The 26,562-nt window shown below is 48.8% G+C and overlaps 1 protein-coding gene across 3 annotated transcripts in view; it reads right to left on the reverse strand.

Moving 5' to 3' along the window:
* Positions 1-26,562, reverse strand: part of LOC140391734 (ankyrin repeat domain-containing protein 42-like) — an 82,509-nt gene that overhangs the window by 35,306 nt on the left and 20,641 nt on the right. For all 3 annotated transcript variants that reach the window (XM_072476537.1, XM_072476538.1, XM_072476539.1), the window contains 5 exons: positions 23,523-23,630; positions 21,144-21,263; positions 20,684-20,819; positions 9,970-10,170; positions 2,227-2,352 (listed from right to left, as the gene is read on the reverse strand). In XM_072476537.1, coding sequence (XP_072332638.1) covers positions 2,227-2,352; positions 9,970-10,170; positions 20,684-20,819; positions 21,144-21,263; positions 23,523-23,630 — 691 coding nt within the window. The remainder of the gene's footprint in view (positions 1-2,226; positions 2,353-9,969; positions 10,171-20,683; positions 20,820-21,143; positions 21,264-23,522; positions 23,631-26,562) is intronic.

The raw sequence follows: 26,562 nt of genomic DNA on the forward strand, positions 1-26,562 counted from the left end.
GGGGAGATACGGCATTGGTAGCCGTCCTACCCGGGGACTCCATCCATCACTTACCCGTCGCGGACCATACGCACCTCATTTTACGTTTTTCATTTTAAAAGTTGTTTGTTTGTTTAGGGAACCTTTAGGTTGCCGGCCATCTGCTATTTACATCCTGGAACATTTGGATGGTAAATCAGCACTGGTTCATGATTGGGAAGTGTGCCGTGTCCTAAAATTTGTTTTTTGAAAAAAAAACGAGGGAGTCACACATAGTGACCAATTATAAAGGGAATAATTGGCACCAAAGGACAGACACACTAGCATACCAGATATTAAACAAAGATAGTTACAGATACTATGCTTGTTTCTACAGAACTCCAGAAGCTCCACGACCGGAGAAAATAAAGAGAACACAAAGAAAGAAAAGGACCAAGAACAGCCATGAGGACTTCCTTCATCGTGATCAACATACTGTTTTTGGACATTTGGTTGCGTGTGACCGCGAACCCCATGACTTCAAACCCCCCAGCTGTTAATGTTTCACTGCCCCGCAGAACCCAGAGACCAGTCACCAGCGACACTACATCTTCTTGGTGTGCCAGTGTCATAACCTGGTACTCCCTGTCCTATGTGATCGAAACACTACTAGCGTTGGTGATACTCTGCTGTGTAGTGCAGACTATGCGCCTACGAAAATGGAGAAGGAGAGCCTACCGCGCTCGAACCCCGGTATATAGGATCAGATCCCCTATGTTCGGTTACGACCAGACCCCCGACCCCCGCGATCTATTATAAAATAATAAAGTGCATTCACTTGCGTTTATTGTTGTTGTAAATAAAGAGATGTACAAAAACTTTTTCATGAACAAAAAAAAAAGTTGTATGATCCTGAGCTTGACTGCCAAGCCAGGAATGACTGTATGAAATACTGTGATTTTTGTTGTATGATTGACGAAGGTAGGATAATGGAATGTTTAGCGAGTGTAGTATATTAAGGATAAGTTAGAGGTTCCAAGTTTGTTGTTTTGTAATGCATGTCCTTGTCTGACATAGCGCCCTTAGAATTGTTAGTGAAAATTTTTTGAGCATAGCTATGGTCAGTGCGGAGGCCATGTAGGAGGTGTCCCCCCGGTCAGGGAACGGAAAATAACAATTATGATGTGATCCTTCACGCTTCGCGTTAGGATCACAAGGAGGGAATGTAGCCATGTAAAATGTCAAACACCCGATTAGAATGGCCAAACCCCGATTTAAAATGGTGAACGGAAGAGGCTGATGGGAAAATCAGCCAACAGGACTCAAACAGACAGCTGCAGGTAAACAGTGTATTCGCCTCTGGGGAAGCCAGACCGAATCGATACCTGCAGCCATCAACATAACAACACCCCAGCCATCTGCATATAAAGTAGCAATCCTGGGAACAATATGCTACAAATTAGTAACACAAAGCCGACCCAGACTTTTCGGCGCCAGCAGGAGCTGACACAAAGAGAGGTAAACGACCACCCCTCGATCAAGGAATCGCTCCAGCATTGGAGAATATCGAACCAAGTGATTGGGACCAAGTCCAATCACTTGGAACCAGGTACAAGGTCCGCCCCGAGAGGCGGGAAGCCCCTGGGGACTATAAGAATAGGGGCCAAGTTCAAATCGACCCTTCTTCCCTTCGTCTCCTCTCCGCACCCTTGGAGACCCTTCTGCTGACCTTCTACAACAGCCGCTAGAATCGTAAGTCTTACTCCAACGATCGCTACAAGATAGACACTCCTGACTATCGATCTGTACCAGCTTTGAATCACGCATGCTCAGAACCCATACGAAAGGCCATTCGTTTCCCTGACCTGGTGGGCCATTTCCAAAGTTAAGTATTGGCCTGTTAGTTGTAGGAGGTAGCTTAGAAGTAGAATTAATGTAGAAGTATTAATTGCTGTATATAATAAATGAGCGTTGATTTAACTCTTACGGTGTGTTGGATTATTAATCATTACTCGGACTTGAACCAAGTGGCGGTATCAGAAAGATACCTGGCAACTCAAGAGCAAAGGTGACAGAATAAGAGCAATTAAACTAAGGCTAAAACAAGCAACAGGCGCAACATTGAGGGTCAAAAGGCCTGTACTGCGCTGTAATGTTCTATGTTCTATGTTCTATCACTTGAGCTTTTAAATAAAAGTTGCCGAAATAAAACACCAATATGCTAATGACTTTTATCACAACTAATATTGCAGAGAAGATGGGGGTTACCTTTATGCATGGGGGTGGATCCCTTATCATCTCGTTCATTGATGTTAATTACTCCAGATTCCACTAACTGTCGCAGAGCCTCGTGATCACCTTTAAAAGCACTTACATGAGCTGGAAATGCGAGATCTAAAAATAAGCAGGAAGCAGCAGAATAGCATCATTACTCATAGGCATTTTAAAATTGTCAAACTAATAATAGCAGGTACTCATTTACCAATGATTCTGTGGATAATTACCCTCCACCCATTTATGTACCTCCACACATTTCTCCCTCACTCCCCATCAAAACATGTTTCCAGGCAATCATGCTGCTCTTGAAGCAACTGTTTGGACGTTTTACGGGTGAGACCAACTTGAGTCATTTTATGATTTTCTCAATTTATGGAGAACTAACTTTTCTATCCTTCTTCCCTTTTTATTTATTTCTTAACACGACTGTGACAATTGAGCTCCTGGGTTATGTTTTCTCTTAGATGCAGGTCAACTTGGTGACATTTGTGCAGTCTTATCACATTGTCACAAGGCTAAAGAAAAAGTCACATGGTTCATTCTGCCTCACTTGGACACTTGGGTTGCCGATTAACTATACCAATAACATTAGAAACCCATCTCAATTTCTTGCAAAGACTTTTTAACAATGTGATTTTACAAAGTGTTCTGCAATGAAAAAGCTATATTATTCATTAATCCTTCTGCCCAATATTACAAACAAACTGTTATAAATATCCAGTTCATGGTTCATGTTGATACTTTAGAGGAAGTGTTCTAAACTGGGAAGATTAAAGTTGTCGAGGGAAAGGTAATTAAAATACTGGGCTTTAGAGATTGGCAAAACACCTCACGAAATGGCAGATCAGAAGGTTATCCATGTTTAATAGAGTCAAAATAGAAGAGATGGAGTTATAAACTAGCAAGGGGGCTTTCTTTTAGTTGGTGAACTGGAGATGTGATGCTATGCTGCTTGAAAATAACTGCAATCCAGCGAGATGTTTTGAATTTGAGCTAAACTATTTGAAAAGAATTCAGTGAACCCTGAAAGGCTACATCACCTTGGAGACGGTGGAGCTTAAGAAGGTTCTTGGTTTCAATTTATCTGTGAATTTGTGAGGAGAGAGGGTTGATTCCACTTTGAACCTTGTGTGGTTTGCAGCTCTTGGAAGGCATTTGGTGCAGTTAGGGCACATGAGAAGTCCTGGGGGTCTGAGAAGGTGGCAGGAATTCACTCATTCTGTGCTGGAGAGGGTTAGGACTCTAGGTCTCTGGGAGCCAAAGATATAGTTTAATGCAGTTAGGAGACTGGAGTCTGGAGAAATCCACGGCAGTGTGAGATTATACAAGCGGGCATTCTGTGAAAGAATTGGGTGCCAGTAATTAGGGGTGGGAGTGCAGCTTCATGAATCCTATGGAATGCAGTCTCAGCAGAGAAGATTGAACAACTTGGAGGTGAGCAACCATTTGCAGTAGTCTGAGACAGACTGGCTTTTGAGGAATTCAGAGGTTAGATCTTTGAAAGTGAGAAGTTGAAATTCCCTGTGTGGGAGAAAGAATTTTAATGAGATTTTGCGACATTAGTGGCTGATGTCTAGGTGGGTTGCTGAGAAATACGTGGCATCTGTCTTGGTTATATCTGCTATTTAATACGGTGTGACTTGTTTGACTGCAGTTTGCCTGTTAATTCATATTATTATGATCCCAAACCAGACCCCAACAGTGGCTAGGATATTGGACCAAAACCCCAATATTTTATTTTATTTTGTAAGACTGTGCAGAAAGAATGATATCGCTCCAGAAGTGACTGCATGACGAAATAGGAATGTGTTGTTTTTTTTAAAAACAAAACTTTATCATGAATACAATATTAAACTCTTCAACTTCACACCCGAAAAGAACATCTTACAATTAGCCCTTAAATAATCCTACTCAATACCCCATTAAACAGCAAGAAAAGATGCATATAACTCTTAATCCATTTTTAAATCTGCATGGCGCAGGGTAATACTTGCTTCACAGGACATATTTGGGTTCCGGTAAGAATACGTGCAGTCTCTGGCTAGATGTCTTCAAAAAGCTGTTTCAACTGGTTTGTTTCAGCTTCTTCCTTGTCCTCACACAAGGCTGCTCTGCTTTAAATATTATTACACCTTTTTAACTATCCTACAAGGTCAAAACAAGGGTCGCCAGATCCGACTTCACCTCCTCTCCAAAGCATCCTCAAAATCCCCCTGAATTCCTTAGCTCCACCCAGCAAGGACATCATCTGCCCCAAGCTGGAAAACAAATTAACTCTCCAGGCTGAAAGCACATTAACTCCACAGGGACTTTCCCCAGTCAAATCACAGTGCATTAGCCCAGACTGAAAACACATTCCTCTGGTCAATTTCACCTTCCAGCTACTAAAATATCCTAGACCCTCCAAAGCAAAATCTTTTTTTTAAATATGGCAAATGCATTCAAGCACACTCTAACCCCAGGCTTTTAACCCTTAAATTGCCAAGGGTTTATAATCCAATATTCCAAAAATCCTCCATTCTTCACAATATTTACCTTATGTTAATTCTGAATGTAAAGAGTATAAGATTGATATTGTGAATTATTGCGATTTTCTGACTTTGTATAGTAAAGTTTATTTTCTTTGGTTAAAACCATGGAATCTTGTGGCTTATTTCTCCAAGGGGGCAACTGGGATTCCAAACATGCCTACTTTAAACAAAAAATCATTGGTCCCTAATCGATTGTAAGAAATTTAAATAACAAACTTTTGTAAGGGCCACGAAGAATCCAGCACGAGTTTTAAGGATACAAAGTAATAACATTTATTCACAATAACATATATATATATATATATATATATATAACAGTAGCAGTAACTTCCCTTGCTACATACTCTTTCCTGCTGGTTCCTGAACTGGCCAGCTTTATTTATACAAGGAGTTTACTAGTGGTTTCTCCGCCCCCCTCACTGGGGAAGTTCATACTCCCACAGGATTGTGGGATAGTCATTAGTCCCCAGCCATTGGTAAGTAGGCAGGTTATAACATCCCTCCCCCCCCAAAGTCCAAGGAATCCACCGAAGACCCTGGTGAAGGAGGACGTCGGACTCGTTTGGCCGCAGGCCGGATACCATTTTCACGCGGCGCTGGATCAGGCGGCGTGTAACGAGATGGAGACCGGCGCTTCCGAGATGAACGGCGCAACGGTTGTACATCCACGGCCCGTGGACCCGAGGATTCCCCCTCTGATGCATCCTGTGTCTCCATCTCGGAGTCAGAGTCTGCTGCCTCCGTCATGTCAGCGTCTCTATCTCCATTCGGTCCCGTAACGACCTGCGCAGGCTTCGAGTGAGGCACCAGTGGAAGATTGTGAGGACTACCTTCCCTTGAGTCTGGTCTCTGCAGCTGTAGAAATGAGCTCCGGGGGCGGGGAATCTTTTGAGGGGATAGTCTTCTGGACCGAACGTGGTCCACATGTTTTCGCTGGAGACGACCCTGGGCTTGCACTTGGTAAGATATAGGGCCCGTTTGGTGAAAGATTACACCAGGAACCCATTGGGCACCACCAGCAAAATTCCGAACGAACGCTGGGTCAATTCGGCAAACTGCCGAATCGGCCGATGCCGAGAAAATCCCTGTCCCTGCCGTTCGTGTGTGCGGCGTATTTTTGCGCCAATGTCCGTGAAAACCATGCTAAGGCGGGTGCGAAGTCTCCGGCCCATTAGGAGTTCTGCGGGAGCTACCCCAGTCACTGCATGGGGGGTGGTCCTATACGTAAACAAAAAGCGAGCCAGTCTCGTGTCCATTGATCCGGAAGACTGCTTCTTTAGGCCTCTTTTGAATGTCTGCACTGCGCGCTCTGCCAACCCATTTGAAGCCGGGTGGTAAGGGGCAGTGCGGATATGGCAGATGCCGTTCATCTTCGTGAACCTCGCAAACTCCTCACTCGTGAATGGAGTGCCGTTATCCGTGACCAGCACCTCGGGGAGGCCATGCGTACTAAACGACAAACGCATCTTTTCAATTGTTGCGCAGGACGTTGTCCCCTGCATTTTATGCACCTCTAGCCACTTGGACTGGGCATCAATTAGTAGAAGGAACATGGATCCTTGAAAAAGGCCTGTGAAATCTGCATGCAAGCGTGCCCAAATCCGCCCTGGCCATTCCCAGTGATGTAGGGGCGCGGCCGGCGGAAGCTTCTGATGCTCCTGGCAAATGGAGCAGTTTTGGGCCACCTTCTCAATGTCGGTGTTGAGGCCTGGCCACCAGACATAACTCCGGGCCAACATTTTCATTTTGCTCACGCCTGGATGCCCATTGTGCAAGTGTGTTAGTATCAGCTCCTGGTCTTTTTCCGCGACAATCACACGCGTCCCCCACAAGAGGATGCCGTCTTCCACGCTGAATTCTGACAGCTTGGAGGAAAATGCCCGCAACTCGCCTGGGAGCTGTCTATGCTGCCCACCATACAGGACTATGTGCCGAACCTTTGACAGGACTGGCTCTGTCTGGGTCCACTCACGGATCTGTGATGCCGTGACAGGCAAGGTGTCCATAAAATTTAGTGCTGCAACCACCTCACCGGTCGTGGGGGTCGACATGGGGCCGGTCGATAAAGGCAATCGGCTCAGTGCGTCGGCATTCGCTATCTGCGTACCTGGTTTGTGCTCCAGAGAATACTCGTATGCAGCAAGCAACAAAGCCCAGCGCTGGATCCGTGCAGAAGCAATGGGCGGTATTGGCTTATCCTCTCTGAAAAGTCCCAGCAGGGGCTTATGATCAGTCACGATAGTGAAATGGCGGCCGTACACGTACTGGTGGAAGCGTTTCACCGCAAAGACCACTGCCAGGCCCTCCTTCTCGATTTGCGTGTACTTTTTCTCCGCTGCAGTCAATGTGCGGGAGGCAAAAGCTATCGGTCGCTCGGCCCCGTTATCCATCTTGTGGGACAGGGCGGCCCCAATACCATATGGGGATGCATCACATGTGACGAGCAAAGGCTTTCCAGGATCATAGTGGGTTAGTAACCCAGACGACGACAATTGTTGCTTTACCCGCCGGAAAGCGGTTTCTTGCGGCTGACCCCAAACCCAGGTGTGATATTTCTTTAGCAGAAGGTGCTACGGGGCCAGTGTAGTTGCCAGATTGGGGAGGAACTTCCCGTAACGTTTACGAGGCCGAGAAAAGAACGAAGGTGCAAAGTGTCAGTCGGGGCGAGGGCCTGTTGAATCGCGCGCACCTTCTCTGTGACGGGGTGCAAACCTTCGCGGTCCACCCAATAACCCAGGTAGACTACTTCCTTCGCCTGAAATACGCACTTTGTGCGACGTAAACGGACTCCAGCCTCCAAAAGGCATCTAAGGACAGCCTCCAGATTTTCCAAATGTTCCTGCTCCGACGTCCCTGTAATCAAAACGTCATCCAGGTAGACAGCCACACGTGGTAAACTTCTCAAAATGCCCTCCATAACACGTTGAAAAATTGCGCAGGCAGAGGATACTCCAAAGGGCAACCATCTATATTCATACAGGCCCCGGTGTGTATTAATCGTTACATATGGTCAGGAGGCAGGGTCCAGCTCCAACTGCAGGTAGGCGTGACTCATATCTAATTTTGTGAACGAGAGTCCACCTGCAAGTTTCACGTAGAGATCCTCTATGCGAGGCATTGGATATCGGTCGAGTCGGGAAACCGTATTCACTGTAAGTTTATAGTCGCCACACAAGCGAACTGTGGCATCTGGCTTCATTACAGGTACAATTGGTGCTGCCCAGTCAGCAAAACGGATGGGCCTGATAATACCCAAACTCTCCAAACGAGTGAACTCCCCTTCTACCTTCTCGAGCAAGGCGTAAGGCACTGGGCGCACCCGGAAATAGCGCGGCGTGGCTCCTGGTTCAACTTGGATACGGGCTACGGCCCCTTTTATTTTCCCCAAACCTGGCTGGAATACATCTGGGTATCGTCCTAGCACCTCAGTCAACCCTTCAGAAACTGTTTGGAGGATGTGCTGCCATTGCAACCGCAAATGGCGCAACCAGTCCCGACCCAACAGGCTGGGCCCATGGCCGCGCACTACGATAAGTGGGAAACACCCCTCCTGGCGTCCATAGACAACAGGGGTCATTGTAGTTCCTGCAATGTCCAGTGGATCCCCCTTGTAGGTGGCCAACCTGGCCTGTGAGTCGGTTAATGTAAGGGTCTGTATACCCTGCTTGATGCGGTCGAATGTCCTCTGGGCGATCACGGAGACGGCTGCGCCAGTATCCAACTCCATCTCAAGCGGGTGGCCATTGACCCGTACTGTCACATTAATGGGGGCCACACGGGGAGCTGCCAACAATGCGGCTGCAGGCAGTCGTCCTCTGTCTCCATGTCCTCAGGAGTAGTCGCCGCAGGTTCATCCACATGGAAGGTACGGCCTCTGGGCTGGTCCCAGTTACGGCCCCTGGGCTGGTCCTAGTTTCGGTCGGAACGACGGCGCCTCTGGCGTCCCCAGGACAGCCGTCCACGACGGGGTCGACGCCTACAAGTCTGACACGGACATGGCTCCTCATCCATTGGCTCTGGAGAAGGCTCCCTTCGGGGAGGAATGTCCGACGGCCACTGGCGTCGGTCCGGACGTTGCCTCGCCCAAGGTACCGCAGGAGTGCGGGGGGACGTTTTTGGACGGAAGGGGTTGCACCCCAAGGCATGCACTTCCATTCCCTGTAGCTTCTGTACTCCTCGCTCTGTGCTCTCTCGGGACAATACTATTTGAATGGCCTGTTGAAAAGTCAATGTTGGCTCCGCTAACAACTTTCTCTGGGTGGCCGCATTGTTAATACCGCAAACCAAACGGTCGCGTAACATTTCTGACAAGGTCTCACCATAGTCACAGTACTCCGCAATCCTGCGTAGCCTGGATAGAAAATCGGCAAGGGATTCTCCAGGGGTCCTCTCAGCGGTATTAAACCGGTAACGCTGGACTATCGTGGACGGGGTTGGGTTAAAGTGTTGCCCTACTATATTCACAAGTTCATCAAACGTTTTGGTGTCCGGCGCAGCTGGGTACGTAAGGCTCCTAATCACCCCAAACGTATGCGGGCCGCAGGCGGTGAGCAATATGACCACCTGGCGCTCGTTTTCAGTGATATTGTTTGCCCGGAAATAGTAACGCATCCGTTGTGTGTACTGGTTCCAGCTTTCCAGCGCAGCATCAAAAACATCCAAACGTCCGTACAGAGGCATGGTATAATAGAAAACAACTTCCAACCTGTATCCAACAAAAATCCAGAGAGGTGGCTTCAGTAGTAACAGCTATTCACTTTTACCTTCGTCGCCAGTTTTGTAAGGGCCACAAAGAATCCAGCACGAGTTTTAAGGATACAAAGTAATAACATTTATTTACTATAACATATATACATAACAGTAGCAGTAACTTCCCTTGCTACATACTCCTTCCTGCTGGTTCCTGAACTGGCCAGCTTTATTTATACTAGGAGTTTACTAGTGGTTTCTCCGCCCCCCTCACTGGGGAAGTTCATACTCCCACAGGATTGTGGGATAGTCATTAGTCCCCAGCCATTGGTAAGTAGGCAGGTTATAACACAAACTTAAGAAATATCATTATTGTAAACTGAAATAAAGAGATTAGTGTTCTGCAAATGCCACAGTTTCAGTATTCAATGTTAACAAACCACTTCCTTAAAAAGCACCATATTTTGCAGCATCTGCTGACTGAACTAAATGTGGCGTCACTTTGTCTGCTTACTTTCTTGATCGACTGGATGATCCCGTTCATATTCCACAGCTGCAATGTACTGCACTATGTTGTCCTTATAGAATCTCTTCGCAAGATCCTCTGGAGTTTCGCCTTGATCATTCCTGGCTCCCAGAATATGGGTCATACTTGCTCCTTGGCAAACAAGAAACTTAAAGCAATGCAAGTGACCCTCCATTGCTGCAAGATGAGCTAGCATGAAAAATAACAAGACACGTTAAAGATACATGCCACTTTTCCCTTTAAAATGACTCAATTTGTTAATAGCACCCAGTGCAAATCACTCAACAGTATTTTGATGGTATACAAAACAATTTAAGTTGCTGTTGCTTCATATCCAATAAATTTTACTGGAAAGTTCATGTTTATGGATGTCACTCAAGAACTGAATAGTTTAGGATTTGAGTGCCCTCTAAGGTTGAATGACACTTAGGCAGAGTTTCCCCATATCCCACTCCACACTGTGCATGTTTGGCCCTGACAGATTCCCTGCCTTGGAGTCAGCCTGACTGAGGCCAGGCTTCCAGTCAGGCAGTGACCACTGCAGAGGAGACTACGAGGTCAATTGGATTTCTGGCCCAACCAGTAGGGGCAGAATCTAAACCCTGGGTCATTGTTCAATGGGGCATGGGGAAAAACATAGTGGTGTTCAAGCAGTGCTGCAGAAGTGCTTACTGTCTCGCTGAGCATTTGTCCCCTGGCTTCAGCTGCCGGATTTCCGAATTCAGAATGTTCAACAGAAATACATTACACTGAAAAACAAAATCATGGGGCTATGGACCCGGGTTCGATCCCGGCCCCGAGGTCACTGTCTGTGTGGAGTTTTCACATTCTCCCCATGTCTGTGTGGGTTTCACCCCCACAACCAAAAGATGTGCAGGGTTGGTGGATTGGTCACTAAATTGCCCCTTAATTGGAAAAAAAAATTATTGGGCACTCTAAATGTATTCATTTTTTTTTTAAAACAAAAACAAAATCTCAGCAAGAAAGATGCACCGGTGGCTCGCTCAAGGAGTTACGGATTGCATTAGATTAAAAGAAGAGCTTTTGGCCGGGATTCTCCCCTTCCCGGCAGGGCGGGTGAATCCGGCTTAATGGAATGGCGTGAACCACACCGGCGTCGGGCCGCCCCAAAAGGGACTCCGCACCTTTAGGGGCCAAGCCCTCACCTTGAGGGGCTAGGCCCACGCTGGAGTGATTTCCAATCCGCCGGCTGGTGGGAAAGGACTATGGCGCCATGCCAGCCGGCGCCAAAAGGACTTCGCCGGGCGGCGCATGCGCGGGAGCGTCAGCAGCCGCTCACGGCATCCCCGCGCATGCGCAGGGGAGGGGGTCTCTTCCGCCTCTGCCATAGTGAAGACCATGGCGAAGGCGGAAGAAAAAGTGTGCCCCACGGCACAGGCCCGCCCGCCGATCGGTGGGCGCCGATCGGTGGGCCCCGATCGCGGGCCAGGCCACCATGGGGGCACCACCCGGGGCCAGATCGCCGCACGCTCCCCCAGGACCCCGGAGCCCGCCCGTGCCGTCTGCTCCCGCCGGTAAGGTAGGTGGTTCAATCCACGCCGGCTGGCGAGGGTTGACAGCTGCGGGACTTCGGCCCATCGCAGGCCGGAGAATCGCCGGGGGAGCCCGCCGACCAGCGCGGCGCGATTTCCGCCCTCGCCGAATCTCTGGTGGCGGAGAATTCAGGACACGGCGGGGGCGGGATTCACTCCAGCTCCCGGCGATTCTCCGACCCGGTGGGGGGGTCGGAGAATCGCGCCAATGATGTTGAAAGAAAAGCAGTAAGTCTGAGGATTAGAAATGTTTTAGAAACCAGCAGAGGGCCACCAAAAAGGTGATAAAAAAAGGAAAAAATAGAACGAGAGCAAACTAGCCAGAAATATAGAAGCTCTTACAATCGGTTTTCATATGTAAATAAAAGGGAAAGAGTAGCTAGAGTAAATGGTGGTCCCTCAGAAGCAGAGACAGGATAACTTATCCTCAGGAATGAGGAAATGGCAGAGGCATTGAACAAATATTTTGTGGCTGACTTCACTGTAGAAGACATATATTTCATTCCAAAAATAGACAGTAGCCTAGGGGCTAAAAAGTGATGGCATTAAGGAAATTAATATTAGCAGAGAAAAAGTATTGGACAAACTTAAGAGACTAAAATCTTAAAAATCCCCTGGAGCTGATGCCTAAACCCTAGGGTTCTAAAAGAGATAGCTGTGGAGACAGTGGATGTGCTCATTATGATTTTCCAAAATTCCTTAGATTCGGAAATGGTCCCATCAGATTGGAAGTTGGCAAATGTGACATCACATTTCGAGAAAGGACGAAGAGAGAAAACAGTGAACCACAGGACAGTTAGCCCAACATCAATTACTGTGAAAATACTCAAACCCATTATGAAGAAAGTCTTAACAATGCACTTAGGAAAATATACTTTGGTTAGAACAAGTCACCATGGTTTTTAAAAAAGTGGATTCCCATTTGACAAATTTATTAGAGCTTTTTGAGAAAGTAACTAGTAGGGTAGATAAAGGGCAACCAGTAGAAACAGTGGGCGGCATTCTCCACTCCCGCGCCGAAGTGCCCACGCCGTCGTGAACGCCATCGAGGTTCACGACGGCATGAAACGGCCCCTATCCCGACCGATTCAGGCCCCGACAATGGGCTAGAATCGGGGCAGCGTCATCTACACGCGCTAGGCCTTGTCGCCGCGTAAAGCCAGCACCACATAGATGACGCGGCCGGCGCCGCATAACTAGCGTCACCCGCGCATGCGTGGTTGCCGTCCTCTCTGAGTCCGCCCCGCAAGAAGATGGCGGACGGATCTTGCGGGGCCGCGGAAGGAAGGAGGTCCTCCTTCAGAGAGAACGGCCCGACGATCGGTGGGCACCGATCGCGGGCCATGCCACATTTGAGGTACCCCCCGGTGCAGGATCCCCCCCCCCGCAGGCCGCCCCCCCAGCGTTCCCGCGTTCCCGCGCTGTTCCCGACGGCAGCGACCAGGTGTGGACGCCGCCGGGGGGAACCCGCCGTTTTGGCCTGACCGCTCGGCCCATCCGGGCCTGAGAATAGCGGGGGTGCCGGAGAATCGCCATTTTGGGTGTCTCCGGCGATTCTCCGGCCTGCGGCCCGCGGAACTCGACGGGCCGTTCCCGCCGCTTGGGAGAATCATGGGAGGGCGTCGGACAGGCGTCCCAGGAAATTTTGGCGGCCCAGGCGATTCTCCCAACCAGGTGCGGGAGTGGAGAATCTCGCCCAGTATACCTGGATTTCCAAAAGGCATTTGATAAGGTGCCACACAAAAGGTTTATAGGCAAGATCAGGGCTCATGGAATTAGGTGTAATATTTTAGCATGGATAGAGGACTGGTTAATGGACTGGTAAGTGGGCATAAATAGAGTTTTTTCAAGTTGGCAACAGTAAATTGTGGAGTAACGCAAGGATCAGCGTCGGGGTCTCAACTATTTATAATCAATATTAAAGACTTAGATGAAGAGACAGCGAGATATTATGAATGCAATATGCTTTTTAAATAATTGGAAGGGGGCACTTCCGGGTGCGGCGATGACCAGCTAAGTCGCACGTTTCGGCAGCTCCCGTTGGAACGGACTTTTGGGCTCTTGATAAGAGCCCCAACGGCAATTTTAAACGGCCAAAATCACTGTGCGGTGAAATAGAAGGGAATTCCCCCCAGATATTGATGGAAAAAGGAGAGGATAGCGGCAGGATTGCTGTGGATCCTTCGGAGCAGCGGCAAGGAAGGGAAGCTCGAAGCAAGATGGCGTCGGAAGGTGGCCGTTCGATATGGGGCCCGGAGCAACAAGAGTTCCTGCGGCGCTGTGTGGAAGAGCTGAAGAAGGAGGTGTTGGCCCCGATGCTACAGGCGATTGAAGGGCTAAAGGAGGCGCAGAGGACCCAGGAGCTGGAGCTTCGGGTCGTGACGGCAAAGGCTGCTGAAAATGAAGATGAAATTCAGGGCCTGGTGGTGAAGACAGAGACGCACGAGGCGCAGCACATGAGGTGTGTGGAGAGGTTGGAAGCCCTGGAGAATAATTCGAGGAGGAAGAATCTAAGAGTCTTGGGTCTTCCCGAGGGCGCAGAAGGGGCGGACGTCGGGACATATGTGAGCACGATGCTTCACTCGCTAATGGGATCGGAGGCCCCGACTGGCCCTTTGGAGGTGGAGGGAGCTTATCGAGTTATGGCGCGAAGACCAAGGGCAGGAGAAATACCTCGAGCCATAGTGGTGAGGTTTCACCGCTATAATGACAGAGAGATGGTCCTAAGATGGGCGAAGAAAACTCGGAGCTGCAGGTGGGAGAACGCGGTGATCCGCGTATACCAGGATTGGAGTGCGGAGGTGGCGAGAAGGAGGGCAAGTTTCAATCGGGCTAAGGCGGTGCTTCACAAAAAGAAGGTGAAATTTGGAATGCTGCAACCGGCGAGACTGTGGGTCACATACCAAGGGAAGCACCACTACTTTGAGACGGCAGAAGAGGCGTGGACATTCATAGTGGACGAGAAGCTGGAATAGTCTGGCGAGAGAAAGAGCTTCTGGAACAAAGTGGTGGGGTGACTATGTGGGACGAGGAGGGGCGGGGGGGGAGATGATTTTTCAATTGTTAACTCTTTAATCCTGTAAATTTTCTCTCTTCCCCTCATTTGGCGGGGGGGGGGGAGGGAGTATGAGGAACTGTGGGCGCCGGTGGGTAGGAAAGCGGGGCTGAGTGGGAAACGCGGGCCTCGTTCCCGCGCTATGGTAATTATGGCGGGAACAGGGACGCAGGAAGGTTGGGGCCTCGCACAGTGAGAGGCCGAGGGCAAACGGGGAAGCCGAGGTCAGCCAGAGTTCGCTGACTTCTGGGAGCGACATGGGGGGTGTAATTACGCTAGAGGGGGATCTAGCGGAGGGGGGGGGGGGAGGGGGAGGGAGCTAACTGGGTTGCTGCTGCTAAGGGGAAGGGGGAGCTGTTATGGGGCGGGGTGGTCGAGGCGGGAGGGCACCGTCGGTGGGATATACGGGTACGTGGGAACCGGGTGAGGAGCTGGGGTAAAAAAGGGGATGGCTAGTCGACAAGGGGGGGGGGTAAAGAGCCCCCCAACCCGGTTGATCACGTGGAACGTGAGAGGGCTGAATGGGCCGATTAAAAGGGCACGGGTACTCGCACACCTAAAGAAATTAAAGGCAGATGTGGTCATGCTGCAGGAGACGCATCTGAAATTGACAGATCAGGTCAGACTACGTAAAGGATGGGTGGGACAGGTGTTTCATTCGGGTTTGGATGCGAAGAATAGGGGGGTGGCTATTTTAGTGGGGAAACGGGTACTGTTTGAGGCAAAGACCATAGTGGCGGATAGTGGGGGTAGATACGTGATGGTGAGTGGCAGACTGCAAGGGGAGGCGGTGGTTCTGGTGAACGTGTATGCCCCGAACTGGGATGATGCAAACTTCATGAGGCGTATGTTGGGTATCCCGGACCTGGAGGCGGGAAAGTTGGTAATGGGGGGAGATTTCAATACGGTGCTTGATCCAGGGCTGGACCGGTCGAGGTCCAGGACCGGGAGGAGGCCGGCAGCGGCCAAGGTGCTTAAGGACTTCATGGAGCAGATGGGAGGAGTAGACCCTTGGAGATTTATCAGACCTAGTAGTAAGGAGTTCTCATTCTTCTCCCATGTTCACAAGGTATATTCACGGATAGACTTTTTTGTCCTGGGAAGGGCACGGATTCCGAAGGTGATAGGGACGGAGTACACGGCCATAGCCATCTCGGACCACGTTCCACACTGGGTAGATCTGGAGGTAGGAGAGGAAAAGGAACAGCACCCACTCTGGAGAATGGATATGGGCCTGTTGGCGGATGAGGGGATATGTCTAAGGGTGAGGGGGTGTATCGAAAGGTACTTGGAGCTTAATGACAATGGAGAGGTTCAGGTGGGAGTGGTCTGGGAGGCGTTGAAGGCGGTGGTCAGAGGGGAACTGATATCCATAAGGGCACATAAAGGGAAGCAAGAGAATAAAGAAAGGGAGCGATTGCTGAGAGAACTTCTGAGGGTGGACAGGCAATATGCAGAGGCACCGGAGGAGGGACTGTACAGGGAAAGACAAAGGTTACATGTGGAATTTGACCTGCTGACCACGGGTAAGGCAGAGGCACAGTGGAGGAGGGCACAGGGACTGCAGTATGAGTATGGAGAGAAGGCGAGTCCGTTACTGGCCCAACAATTGAGGAAGAGGGGAGCGGCGAGGGAGATAGGTGGGGTGAGGGATGAGGAGGGAGAGATGGAACGGGGAGCGGAGAGAGTGAATGGGGTGTTTAAGACATTCTATGAGAGGTTGTATAAGGCTCAGCCCCCGGAAGGGAAGGAGGGAATGATGCATTTCCTGGATCAGCTGGAATTCCCGAAGGTGGAGGAGCAGGAGAGGGCGGGACTGGGAGCACAGATTGATGTGGAGGAGGTGGTAAAGGGGATTGGGAGCATGCAGGCGGGGAAGGCCCCGGTACCGGATGGGTTCCCGGTGGAATTTTATAGGAAATATATAGACCTACTGGCCCCGCTTTTGACGAGAACCTTTAATGAGGCCAGGGAAAGGGGGAAGTTGCCCCCGACTATGTCGGAGGCGACAATATCGTAACTTTTGAAGAAGGATAAAGACCCGCTGCAGTGTGGGTCCTACAGGCCCATTTCCCTTTTGAATGTAGATGCTAAGTTCCTGGCCAAGGTAATGGCGACGAGGATAGAGGATTGTGTTCCGGGGGTGGTCCATGAGGATCAAACTGGGTTCGTTAAGGGGAGACAGCTGAACACGAACATACGGAGGCTGCTAGGGGTGATGATGCCCCTACCAGAGGGGGAGGCGGAGATAGTGGTGGCGCTGGATGCCGAGAAAGCATTTGACAGGGTCGAGTGGGATTACCTGTGGGAAGTGTTGAGGAGATTTGGTTTCGGTGAAGGGTTCATTGGATGGGTACAGCTGCTATATAGGGCCCCGGTGGCAAGTGTGATCACGAACAGGCAGAGGTCTGACTACTTCCGTCTTTATAGAGGGACGAGGCAGGGGTGTCCCCTGTGTCCGTTACTGTTTGCATTGGTAATTGAGCCCCTGGCCATAGCACTGAGGGGCTCCAGGAAGTGGAGGGGCGTACTCAGGGGAGGAGAAGAACACCGGGTATCATTGTATGCAGATGATTTACTGCTGTATGTTGCGGACCCGGTGGAGGGGATGCCTGAGATAATGCAGACGCTCGGGGAGTTTGGGGCATTCTCGGGGTACAAATTGAACATGGGGAAGAGTGAATTGTTTGTGGTACATCCGGGGGAGCAGAGCAGGGGAATAGAGGATTTACCGCTGAGGAGGGTAACAAGGGATTTCCGGTACTTGGGGATCCAGATAGCCAGGAGTTGGGGAACCTTACATAGGCTTAATTTAACACGATTGGTGGAACAGATGGAGGAGGATTTTAAGAGATGGGACCTGGTTCCCCTGTCACTGGTGGGGAGGGTGCAGGCGGTCAAAATGGTAGTCCTCCCGAGATTCCCTTTTGTGTTTCAGTGCCTCCCGGTGATGGTCACGAAGGCTTTTTTCAAGAAGATCGAGAAAAGCGTTATGAGTTTTGTGTGGGCTGGGAAGACCCCGAGAGTGAGGAGGGGGTTCTTGCAGCGTAGCAGGGATAGGGGGGGGCTGGCACTACCGAGCTTAAGTGAGTACTATTGGGCCGCCAATATTTCAATGGTATGTAAGTGGATGGGAGAAGGGGAGGGAGCGGCGTGGAAGAGATTGGAGATGGCGTCCTGCAAAGGAACCAGCCTACAAGCACTGGTGACGGCACCGCTGCCGTTCTCCCCGAAGAAATACACCACAAGTCCAGTGGTGGTGGCAACACTGAAAATTTGGGGGCAGTGGAGACGGCATACGGGAATGACGGGAGCCTCGGTGCGGTCCCGATAAGAAATAATCATAGGTTTGTCCCGGGGAGAATAGATGGGGGATTTGGAGCATGGCAGAGAGCTGGGATTGTGCAACGGAGGGATCTGTTCTTGGACGGGACGTTTGTGAGTCTGGGAGCGCTGACGGAAAAATATGGGTTGCCCCAAGGAATGAATTTCGATACATGCAACTGAGGGTTTTTGCGAGGCAAAGGTGAGGGAATTCCCGCAGCTCCCAACGCAGGAGATTCAGGATAGAGTGATCTCAGGGACATGGGTGGGGGATGGTAGGGTGTCGGATATATACAGGGAAATGAGAGACGAGGGGGAGAACATGGTGGATGAGCTGAAGGGAAAATGGGAGGGAAGAGCTGGGGGAAGAGATTGAAGAGGGGCTGTGGGCAGATGCCCTACGTAGGGTAAACTCTTCGTCCTCGTGCGCCAGGCTTAGCCTGATACAATTTAAGGTTTTGCACAGGGCACATATGACCAGAGCAAGGCTCAGTAAATTTTTCGGGGCAGAGGATAGGTGTGGGAGACGCTCGAGAAGCCCAGCAAACCACACTCACATGTTTTGGTCATGCCCGGCACTGCAGGGGTTCTGGGTGGGGGTGGCGAAGGTGCTTTCAAAGGTGGTGGGGGTCCGGGTCCGGGTCCGGGGGTTGGCTATATTTGGGGTTGCAGAAGAGCCGGGAGTGCAGGAGGCGAGAGAGGCTGATGTTTTGGCCTTTGCGTCCCTAGTAGCCCGGCGAAGGATACTGTTTCTGTGGAAGGAAGCCCGGCCTCCGGGCCTGGAGACCTGGATAAACGACATGGCAGGGTTTATAAAACTGGAATGGATAAAGTTTGCACTAAGGGGTTCGGCTCAGGGGTTCACCAGGTGGTGGCAACCGTTCATTAACTACCTCGCAGAACGATAAAGGAAATGGGAAGGTAGCAGCAGCAACCCGGGGGGGGGGGGGGGGGGGGGGTGCTCAGGTGGGTCCTCAGGGGTGTTTTTGTAAAGATATTGGTACTTGGTTATGTATATTGAATTGCTGATTTTATTATTTGGGAGAGCTATTATTTTTGTTATGGCAGTTACCATTTAGTTTATATATTATTTATTTATTTGTTAAAATACGGTCACGGTTATTTATATTGTTTTGCTGTTGTAAAAAGGGGGAAAAACTTTGTACTGTTTTGTATGGCCGAAAAAGTTGAATAAAATATATATTTTTAAAAAAATAATTGGAAGGGCATTAAATTATTTGGATGCTTTCGGAGGAGCCAACCTGGATATTTGTTTTTTAAGGTTATATGTTCACTCTGGACTGTGAACAAGCTGCCGTTTCCAAGAAGTCATGTGACTTCAACTAAATAACCAACAAGGCACCTAAGAAGATGTTTACTTGAACCTTAATTTCTGGAGGCAAATAAAACTACTGCTTTCAGATGCAGAGGCCCAGGTGATTTTCTGACCAAAAGGATTTTCAGTTTTGAACTGAGTTTGGGAATAAACCAAAAAGGTGAAAGTTGCCCAACACACTCTCTCCCTGCCGTGTCTGAAATTCAGTGTGGCTATCAGTATAACACTGTATTTGGAAACCGGAGGTGAGAAAGAGATCCCAAGGACATTTATTTAATCCTGTTCAGCTCCTTTGGAAAGAGCTTCCTGACAACTACTGTGACCAGTAATCTGGTACACCAGATCAAGTGTCAAACCCCTTTGAATGTTTTCCTTGTCATAACATTTTCCCATTGGCCAAAAGGTGTTCTTTCCCTTAAACGGCAACCTCTGAAGAGACACTGGGAGGGATTTTCCAGACCACCGCGGTATAATTACCGGTGGCGAAGGGGGCATGCAATCAGCCAGTGGAGGGATCATCCAGTTAAGATTCTGCCTGGGTGGGTGGCGGAAAGAGGGAAAGTGGGAAAGGGAAAAGGGGGAAAGGGAAAAGAGGGAGAAGTGAAAGTTCTGGGGGGGGGGGGGGGGGGGGGAGGGAAGGGAGGTGAAAAGGAGAGCACTGCGGGAGTGGGGGAGGTGAGAGGAGCGTTGGGAAGGGGGTTATGGGAGAGTGCCAGGGAGGGGGGGTTATGTGAGAGCATCGGGGGCAGGGTAATGGGAGAGCGCCGGATGGGGTAATGAGAGAGTGCCGTGGCGAGGGAATTGGGAGAGCAGCAGGGACAGGGTAATGGGAGAGCGCTGGCGGAGGGAGACTCGAGTGTGTGGTATAGTGAGTGCCAGATTGGGGGAGTAGGGAGTGCCAGGTGGGATATATATACACATATATATAAGAGAGTCAAACAGGGGAGTGTGTCTGTGTCTGGCACCCTCCCAGTCTCAGGATTCACATTCACCTTCACCCCCACTCAACACCCACTCTCTCACACTCCAATTAGCACAGTGGGCTAAACAGCTGGCTTGTAATGCAGAACAAGGCAGCAGAGCGGGTTCAATTCCCCTACCGGCCTCACCGAACAGGCGCTGGAATATGGCAACTAGGGGCTTTTCACAGTAACTTCATTGAAGCCTACTTGTCACACAATAAGCGATTATTATTATTATTATTATTAATTGTTAACTTTATTTATTACTCATTTCTTAACGTTGTCTATTTATTGCTTTAAATTTTTTTTTGCTCAGCAAGTTGTTTCTTTTCATAAGTCAGCTTTTTATTAAAAAAACGTGCTCAATGTTGTGCCAAACCCTTCCTTTCTGAAATTTGGTCATCGGCCCTTTGAATGAAAAACGAATTGAAACGTGGTGCCCACACACGGACAAGCCTACTTTACAGTATACCTGGTAAATTGCCATCCTGATCCACTTCATTCACGTCTGCTCCCCATCTGACCAGAAGCTGCAAGCAGCCCAGCCTGCCATGAAAGGCAGCGTAATGGACACCCCTCCAACCATTTTTATCTGTTGGGTTTGTATCCTAGAGCAAAACAAATAGAAAAGAAAGGTGATGTTCAACATTATATTTCAGCAAACATTGGACGCATGTTGTGCATCGGTACATCCATATAGAGCCCAAATACCTGAAAAAATGTAATTAGATCATTTCCACATTGCTTAGCGTTTAAAATTATGAAATCAATTGAATTTACAAAATAAGACTTATCTGACCAATGATAATAGTGAAAGTTATTTTCAATCTTTATTACAATTTAATCCATGAACGACCGTCCTCCCTTTCCTAGAAGCCATGTCATTTACTGTGAAGAAAATAAACCCTATTAGTTAATTAACAGTCCCTTACCACACCACTGCGAAGAATAGTTTGAAGTGTGTACGAGTGTCCATGAGTAGCAGCCAGGTGCGATGGAGTGCAGCCTCTATCATCTTTTGCTGTTAAATTGGCACCATTTGTTATCAGGGCCTGAGGAGCAACACATGAAGACATTATAGGGTGCTTCTCTTTGTGAAATAGAGACATGGAAAATGTATTGACACAGAGGGGGCCATTCAACCCATTGTGCCTTGTGCTGGCCAAGAAACAGCTCCCCAGCAGAAACTCACTTTTTACTTTTTGATCCATAACTCCGTATTATGTTTCAGTACTTCAATTGCAAAACCATGGATGGAATGTTTTGGCTCTGCCCGCACAATAGGCTTGGCAACCCAGTCAAATGTCTAGTGCCTTTCTGTGGTACTGGATGATACTTTTGGCTAGGCTGCCACGCCTCCCACAGCAGGCCCTGCCACAGCCGGGCCAGAAGTGTTTTTAAATGCATTGATATTTTCTGCCTCTATCATCGTTTGGCGCAATGGTTTCCAGACTTCGAACACTCTCTCGGCAAAAACATCTCCTACTTCCTGCTAACCCATCTACCAATTTAAATTTCTGTCTCTTTGTTAACAGAAATAGGTCCTTCGTTTCCACTCTATCTTGAATCATAGAATTTACAGTGCAGAAGGAGGCCATTCGGAACATCGAGTCTACACCGGCCCTTGAAATAACACCCTACCAATGCCCACACCTCCACCCTATCCCTGTAACCCGCATGTAACTCGCAACCCCACCTAACGTTTGGCCACTACAGGGCAATTTAGCGTGACCAATCCACCTAACCTGCATATCTTTGGACTGTGGGAGGAAACCGGAGCACCCGGAGGAAACCCACGCAGACACAGGGAGAACATGCAGACTCCATACAGACAGTGACCCAAGCCGGGAATCGAAACTGGGACCCTGGAGCTGTGCTACAGTGCTGCTATCCAGGCCCTTCATCAAAATCCCCCTTCAGCCTTTTCTGTTCCAAAGAAAACAAAAACTTATCCTATCCAATCTTTCTTCAAACCTGAAATTCTCCAATCCTCGCAGCATCCTTCTGAATCTCATCTCATTAAAAAAAAGTTAGGTGGAGTTACTGGGTTACGGGGATAGGGTGGAAGTGTGGTCTTAGGTAGGCTGCTCTTTCCAAGGGCGGTGCAGACTCGATGGGCCGAATGGCCTCCTTCTGCACTGTAAATTCTATGATTTGCAGTCTCCAGTGCAAACATATCCTTTCCGCAATGTGGTGACTCGAATTGTATTCTGTTGTGGCCTAATTAATGTTTTATACAGTTCTAGTAAAACTCTCCAACTCTTATAATCTATGTCTTGGCTGATAAAAACCTTGCATGCTTTCTTAACTCCCTTTTTTAAATAAGTTTAGAGTACCCAATTCATTTTTTCCAATTAAGGGGCAATTTAGCGTGGCCAATCCACCTACTCTGCACATCTTTTGGGTTGTGGGGGCGAAACCCACGCAAACATGGGGAGAATGTGCAAACTCCACACGGACAGTGACCCAGGGCCGGGATCGAACCTGGGACCTCGGTGCCATGAGGCAGCAGTGCTAACCACTGCGCAGCCGTGTTGCCCTGGTGACTCCGTTTCGGCACCATGTTGACTCCCTTTTCCTGCAGAATTAGGCCGGAGATGGGTCCATTCTCAGCTGGGCCTGACGTGAACGAATGGTGGACAAACCTGAAGGCAAAAATCTCCCACCACTCTCCTGCGACGCCCGCTTTCTGCTTCATGCCAGTTTCCAACTTGCTCCATCAACTTCACCTTCTCTCCAATCGACAGCGCTTTTAACTTCCTCACAGGTTCGGCCATTTTCACGTGCTTTGTAAGATGCTTCACAGAGAAATTTGAGCGTGCTTACATCCAGCCACTCCGCTCTGATTGGCTGGTGCCGTCACTTCCTCTGCTTTTGGCATTATTCCTCTTTCTGTGGCGAACAAAAGTTCAGCTAGCCCATATCGATTGCTGTGGAGTTCTGATTAATCGTGGGCTTCAGGTTCAATAGCTTTTGTTATTCTGCCAGCAGGAATGGTTGATAACTTCGACACAAGTGGAATTTCGTATCACCCGAGTTTGGCTCATTGAGATTTCATTGTATTGACTAAAGTTTCACTCCAAATGGTTGATCTCAATGATGATTCTTACAGGCAAGAACCAAAATTAAATGTTGTGAGCAGGGGTTATCATCATCTTCCCTATTCAGTCATCCTTCTCCCCTCTCTGAAATTATAACTTAATAGAAAAACACATGCACGTATTCTAGAGACTACTTGAATTACTTCACACCTTTGCACGGATTTAAATATTTATTTTGGTACATAAAAATCAACAATTAAGTTAATTTACCTGCATGCAGGCATCATGACCCCTGATGGCTGCAATATGTGCTGCTGTCCAGCCCCTGGAGGTAACATCAGTCAGATCAGCACCATGCCATAGCAACCAGTGCAGGCACTGTAACAAAGAAACTGGACTGTCAATATGTTGCTCTTTTAAATTAAATATGATTAGGATTGCTACATTTTCAATTTATGTTAAGGCTGCTTTTCAAATATCTGGATGATTAAAATTAGTATATATTTTTTAAAATTTAAAGTACCCAATTCTTTTTTCCAATTAAGGGGCAATTTTAGCATGACCAATTCACCTATCCTGTACATCTTTGGGTTGTGGGGGTGAGACCCACGCAGGCACGGGAAGAATGTGCAAACTCCACACGGACAGTGACCTGGGACCGGGATCGAACCCAGGTCCTCGGCGTTGTGAGACAGCAGTGCTAACCACTGCACCACTTGATTTGTTATGTTGTAGGTGTAACAAAAGCGGCTTCCTTGTGGTGCACTTGACAAAGGAAGGTTCAGATGTGGAGATAACTTCAACACGTTTATTAAACTATTTACACTTCTATTATTCGGGTTCGACACTACTGCTAATCCTACTTTAGTTACCCAGACTGACTAACCAGTTGCTGCAATCCACATGGTGGGAGTGATATTGAATCAACCCTGTGTCTCTACTCACTGACTGTCTCCACTGGAAAGAGGCAGATCATGTGTGTGGCGTCCTTTATATATGGGTTGGTGTAATGCCCTCTTGTGGTCGTGTCACCTCTTTGTGCATCATGAATGTCCATTGGTCGTGTCCCATCTAACTGATCTATTGGTTGAGTGTGTGTGTGTGTATGTGTGTGTGTGTGTGATGTCTTTGGTGCTCCCTCTAGTGTCTAGCTAGCCTACATGCATTTACATTGATGCACATCACCACATCCCCCCTTTTTTATATGTTACATATTTTCTGTACACTTTGAGAAAATTGAACAAAGAAGATAAGGTAAGGTATATACAAGTCATGGGAACAGTGATTAAACAATAAGTCCAAATCATTCGTGTGAGTCCAAAAACCATCAATCATCATGGTCAAATGTCTCTCTTGGTTATGAACGCCATCAACGTCCCTGTGCCACAGTGTTGGGTGGGGTTACTGGGTTATGGGGATAGGGTGGAGGTGTTGACCTTGGGTAGGGTGCTCTTTCCAAGAGCCGGTGCAGACTCGATGGGCCAAATGGCCTCCTTCTGCACTGTAAATTCTATGATAATCTATGAACCAAGAACTGGTCAAATCACTTCGCTATCTGATTTGGAGTCCCTTTCTTTTTTGGATGTTTGTGATGGTGCTGTTGGATGGCATTTTGTAGCTGATATGGTGTTGACGTTGAAGAGGTACCATGAACAGCATCATTCGAGGTCATGGATGTGCTATATGTTGAAGTTGGATAAGACTGTACATACTGGTCCTGGCCACATGCTGTGCAGGAAGGGTGATCCTGCTGAGAACCGTTGAAACTTGTCGAATTGGAAACAGAATTGCTGCTCGCATAAATACCTGGTGTTGATGTGAAACTAGAACCTTGCATCTGATAGGAATATGCCGTCTGGCCAGGCTGAGGTGCAGCAAATCCTGGGCTGTAACTAAGGCATCCAGTCTGTAGTGCAGATTGCGCTTGCGATTGTCCTCCTTCGGTCTTGATTCCATTAGTGGGCAATCCGTAGTTCTGGCCTGTTTGAGAATATGCTGCATAGACTGCTGGCTGCTGCATGCCTGAATACTGGGTTTGTCCAGCAAGAGCTGTCATTGGCTGCTCTGCTAGTGTGGAAAAAATGTGTGGATATAGCTGTGGTGAATATTGGTGTATTCCTCTTGGACTGTAGCCACTGCTTGTTATTACTGACCCAGTGCAATTGTTAAGTGATCCATCTCCTGTCGTTGTGGCATCTGCTGTTACCCTGAGCGTGCCATCACTCAGGTTGCGGCATTCCCTGTCTGGAGTAAAGTCCGGCTTACGTGAATCAGAGTCGGCGTTTGATTGCTCCCCATCTGGAGTCTGGTCTGTTTTAACTGAGTCAGTGTTGGTTTGTTGATGCTCCCCATCCGGAGTCTTAGCAGGTTCACTGGAGTCAGCTGAGATTTCTTGAAGCTGCACGTCTGGAGTCGGAACATGCAGGAATGCATTGACTTGTGGAGAGGTTCGAGCGAATGAGGGTGGAAGTATTGTGGTGTCGCCGGAGTCACCAGTGGTCTCACAGTGATCGTCAAGTGCCTCTGTACACACTAGCTGAGGTCTGTCACTTTGCACATCTTGCATGGGAAGTGGGATGCTGTCGTCACTCGTCTCACATACCGTGGGTAGAGCCTCAGTAGCTGCTTGTTCTTCACTTGGGTTGGGTAAATTGTCAGAGTCTTCATCTGGTGGTGCAAACAATGTGGGTGGACTGTCATTGTCTTGCTGTTGTCCTTCATTTGGGCTTGGACAGTCATCGTCGCTTTGTTCTTCACTGTAGCATGATAGACCATCATGGTCGTCCTGCTGTGCACTGGAGCGTGGTAGACTGTCATAGTCTTCTTGCTGTTTACTTGAGCATGGCAGACTTGCTTCGTCTGCCGCTAGTTGGTCAGAGGAGGTTGCTAGACCCTCATGGTCTTGTTCTTGCAAGGACTGCGCGTCCGAGTCTGGCGTTGCTTCTATCGTGGAGGCTGTCCACGAGCTCGCTGCGGAGGCTTGTGACTCTGGAGGCATTTCTTGTGTGTGCAACGACTGTGCTCTGTAGTCTTGCGTTTCTTCTATCGTGGAGTCTGCCCACGAGCTTGCTGTGGAGTCCTGTGACACTGGAGGCATTTCTTGTTCATGCAAGGACTGCGGTGTGGAGTCTTGCATGTCTTCTTTCATAGAGTCGGGAACCCTGAGCGGTGTGTGGACCACAATCTGTGTGGCAGCAGGCCGCTTTCTGTGGGCTTGTACCGCTCTCTGTCTCTTGGTTTCAGGCTGCAGCATCATCCTGCACTCACGAGTTGGGATCTCATATCTGCTGGGCTGAAGATCCTCAAATCC

Source organism: Scyliorhinus torazame, chromosome 15, assembly GCF_047496885.1.
Source record: "Scyliorhinus torazame isolate Kashiwa2021f chromosome 15, sScyTor2.1, whole genome shotgun sequence".
Classification (NCBI taxonomy): domain Eukaryota; kingdom Metazoa; phylum Chordata; class Chondrichthyes; order Carcharhiniformes; family Scyliorhinidae; genus Scyliorhinus; species Scyliorhinus torazame.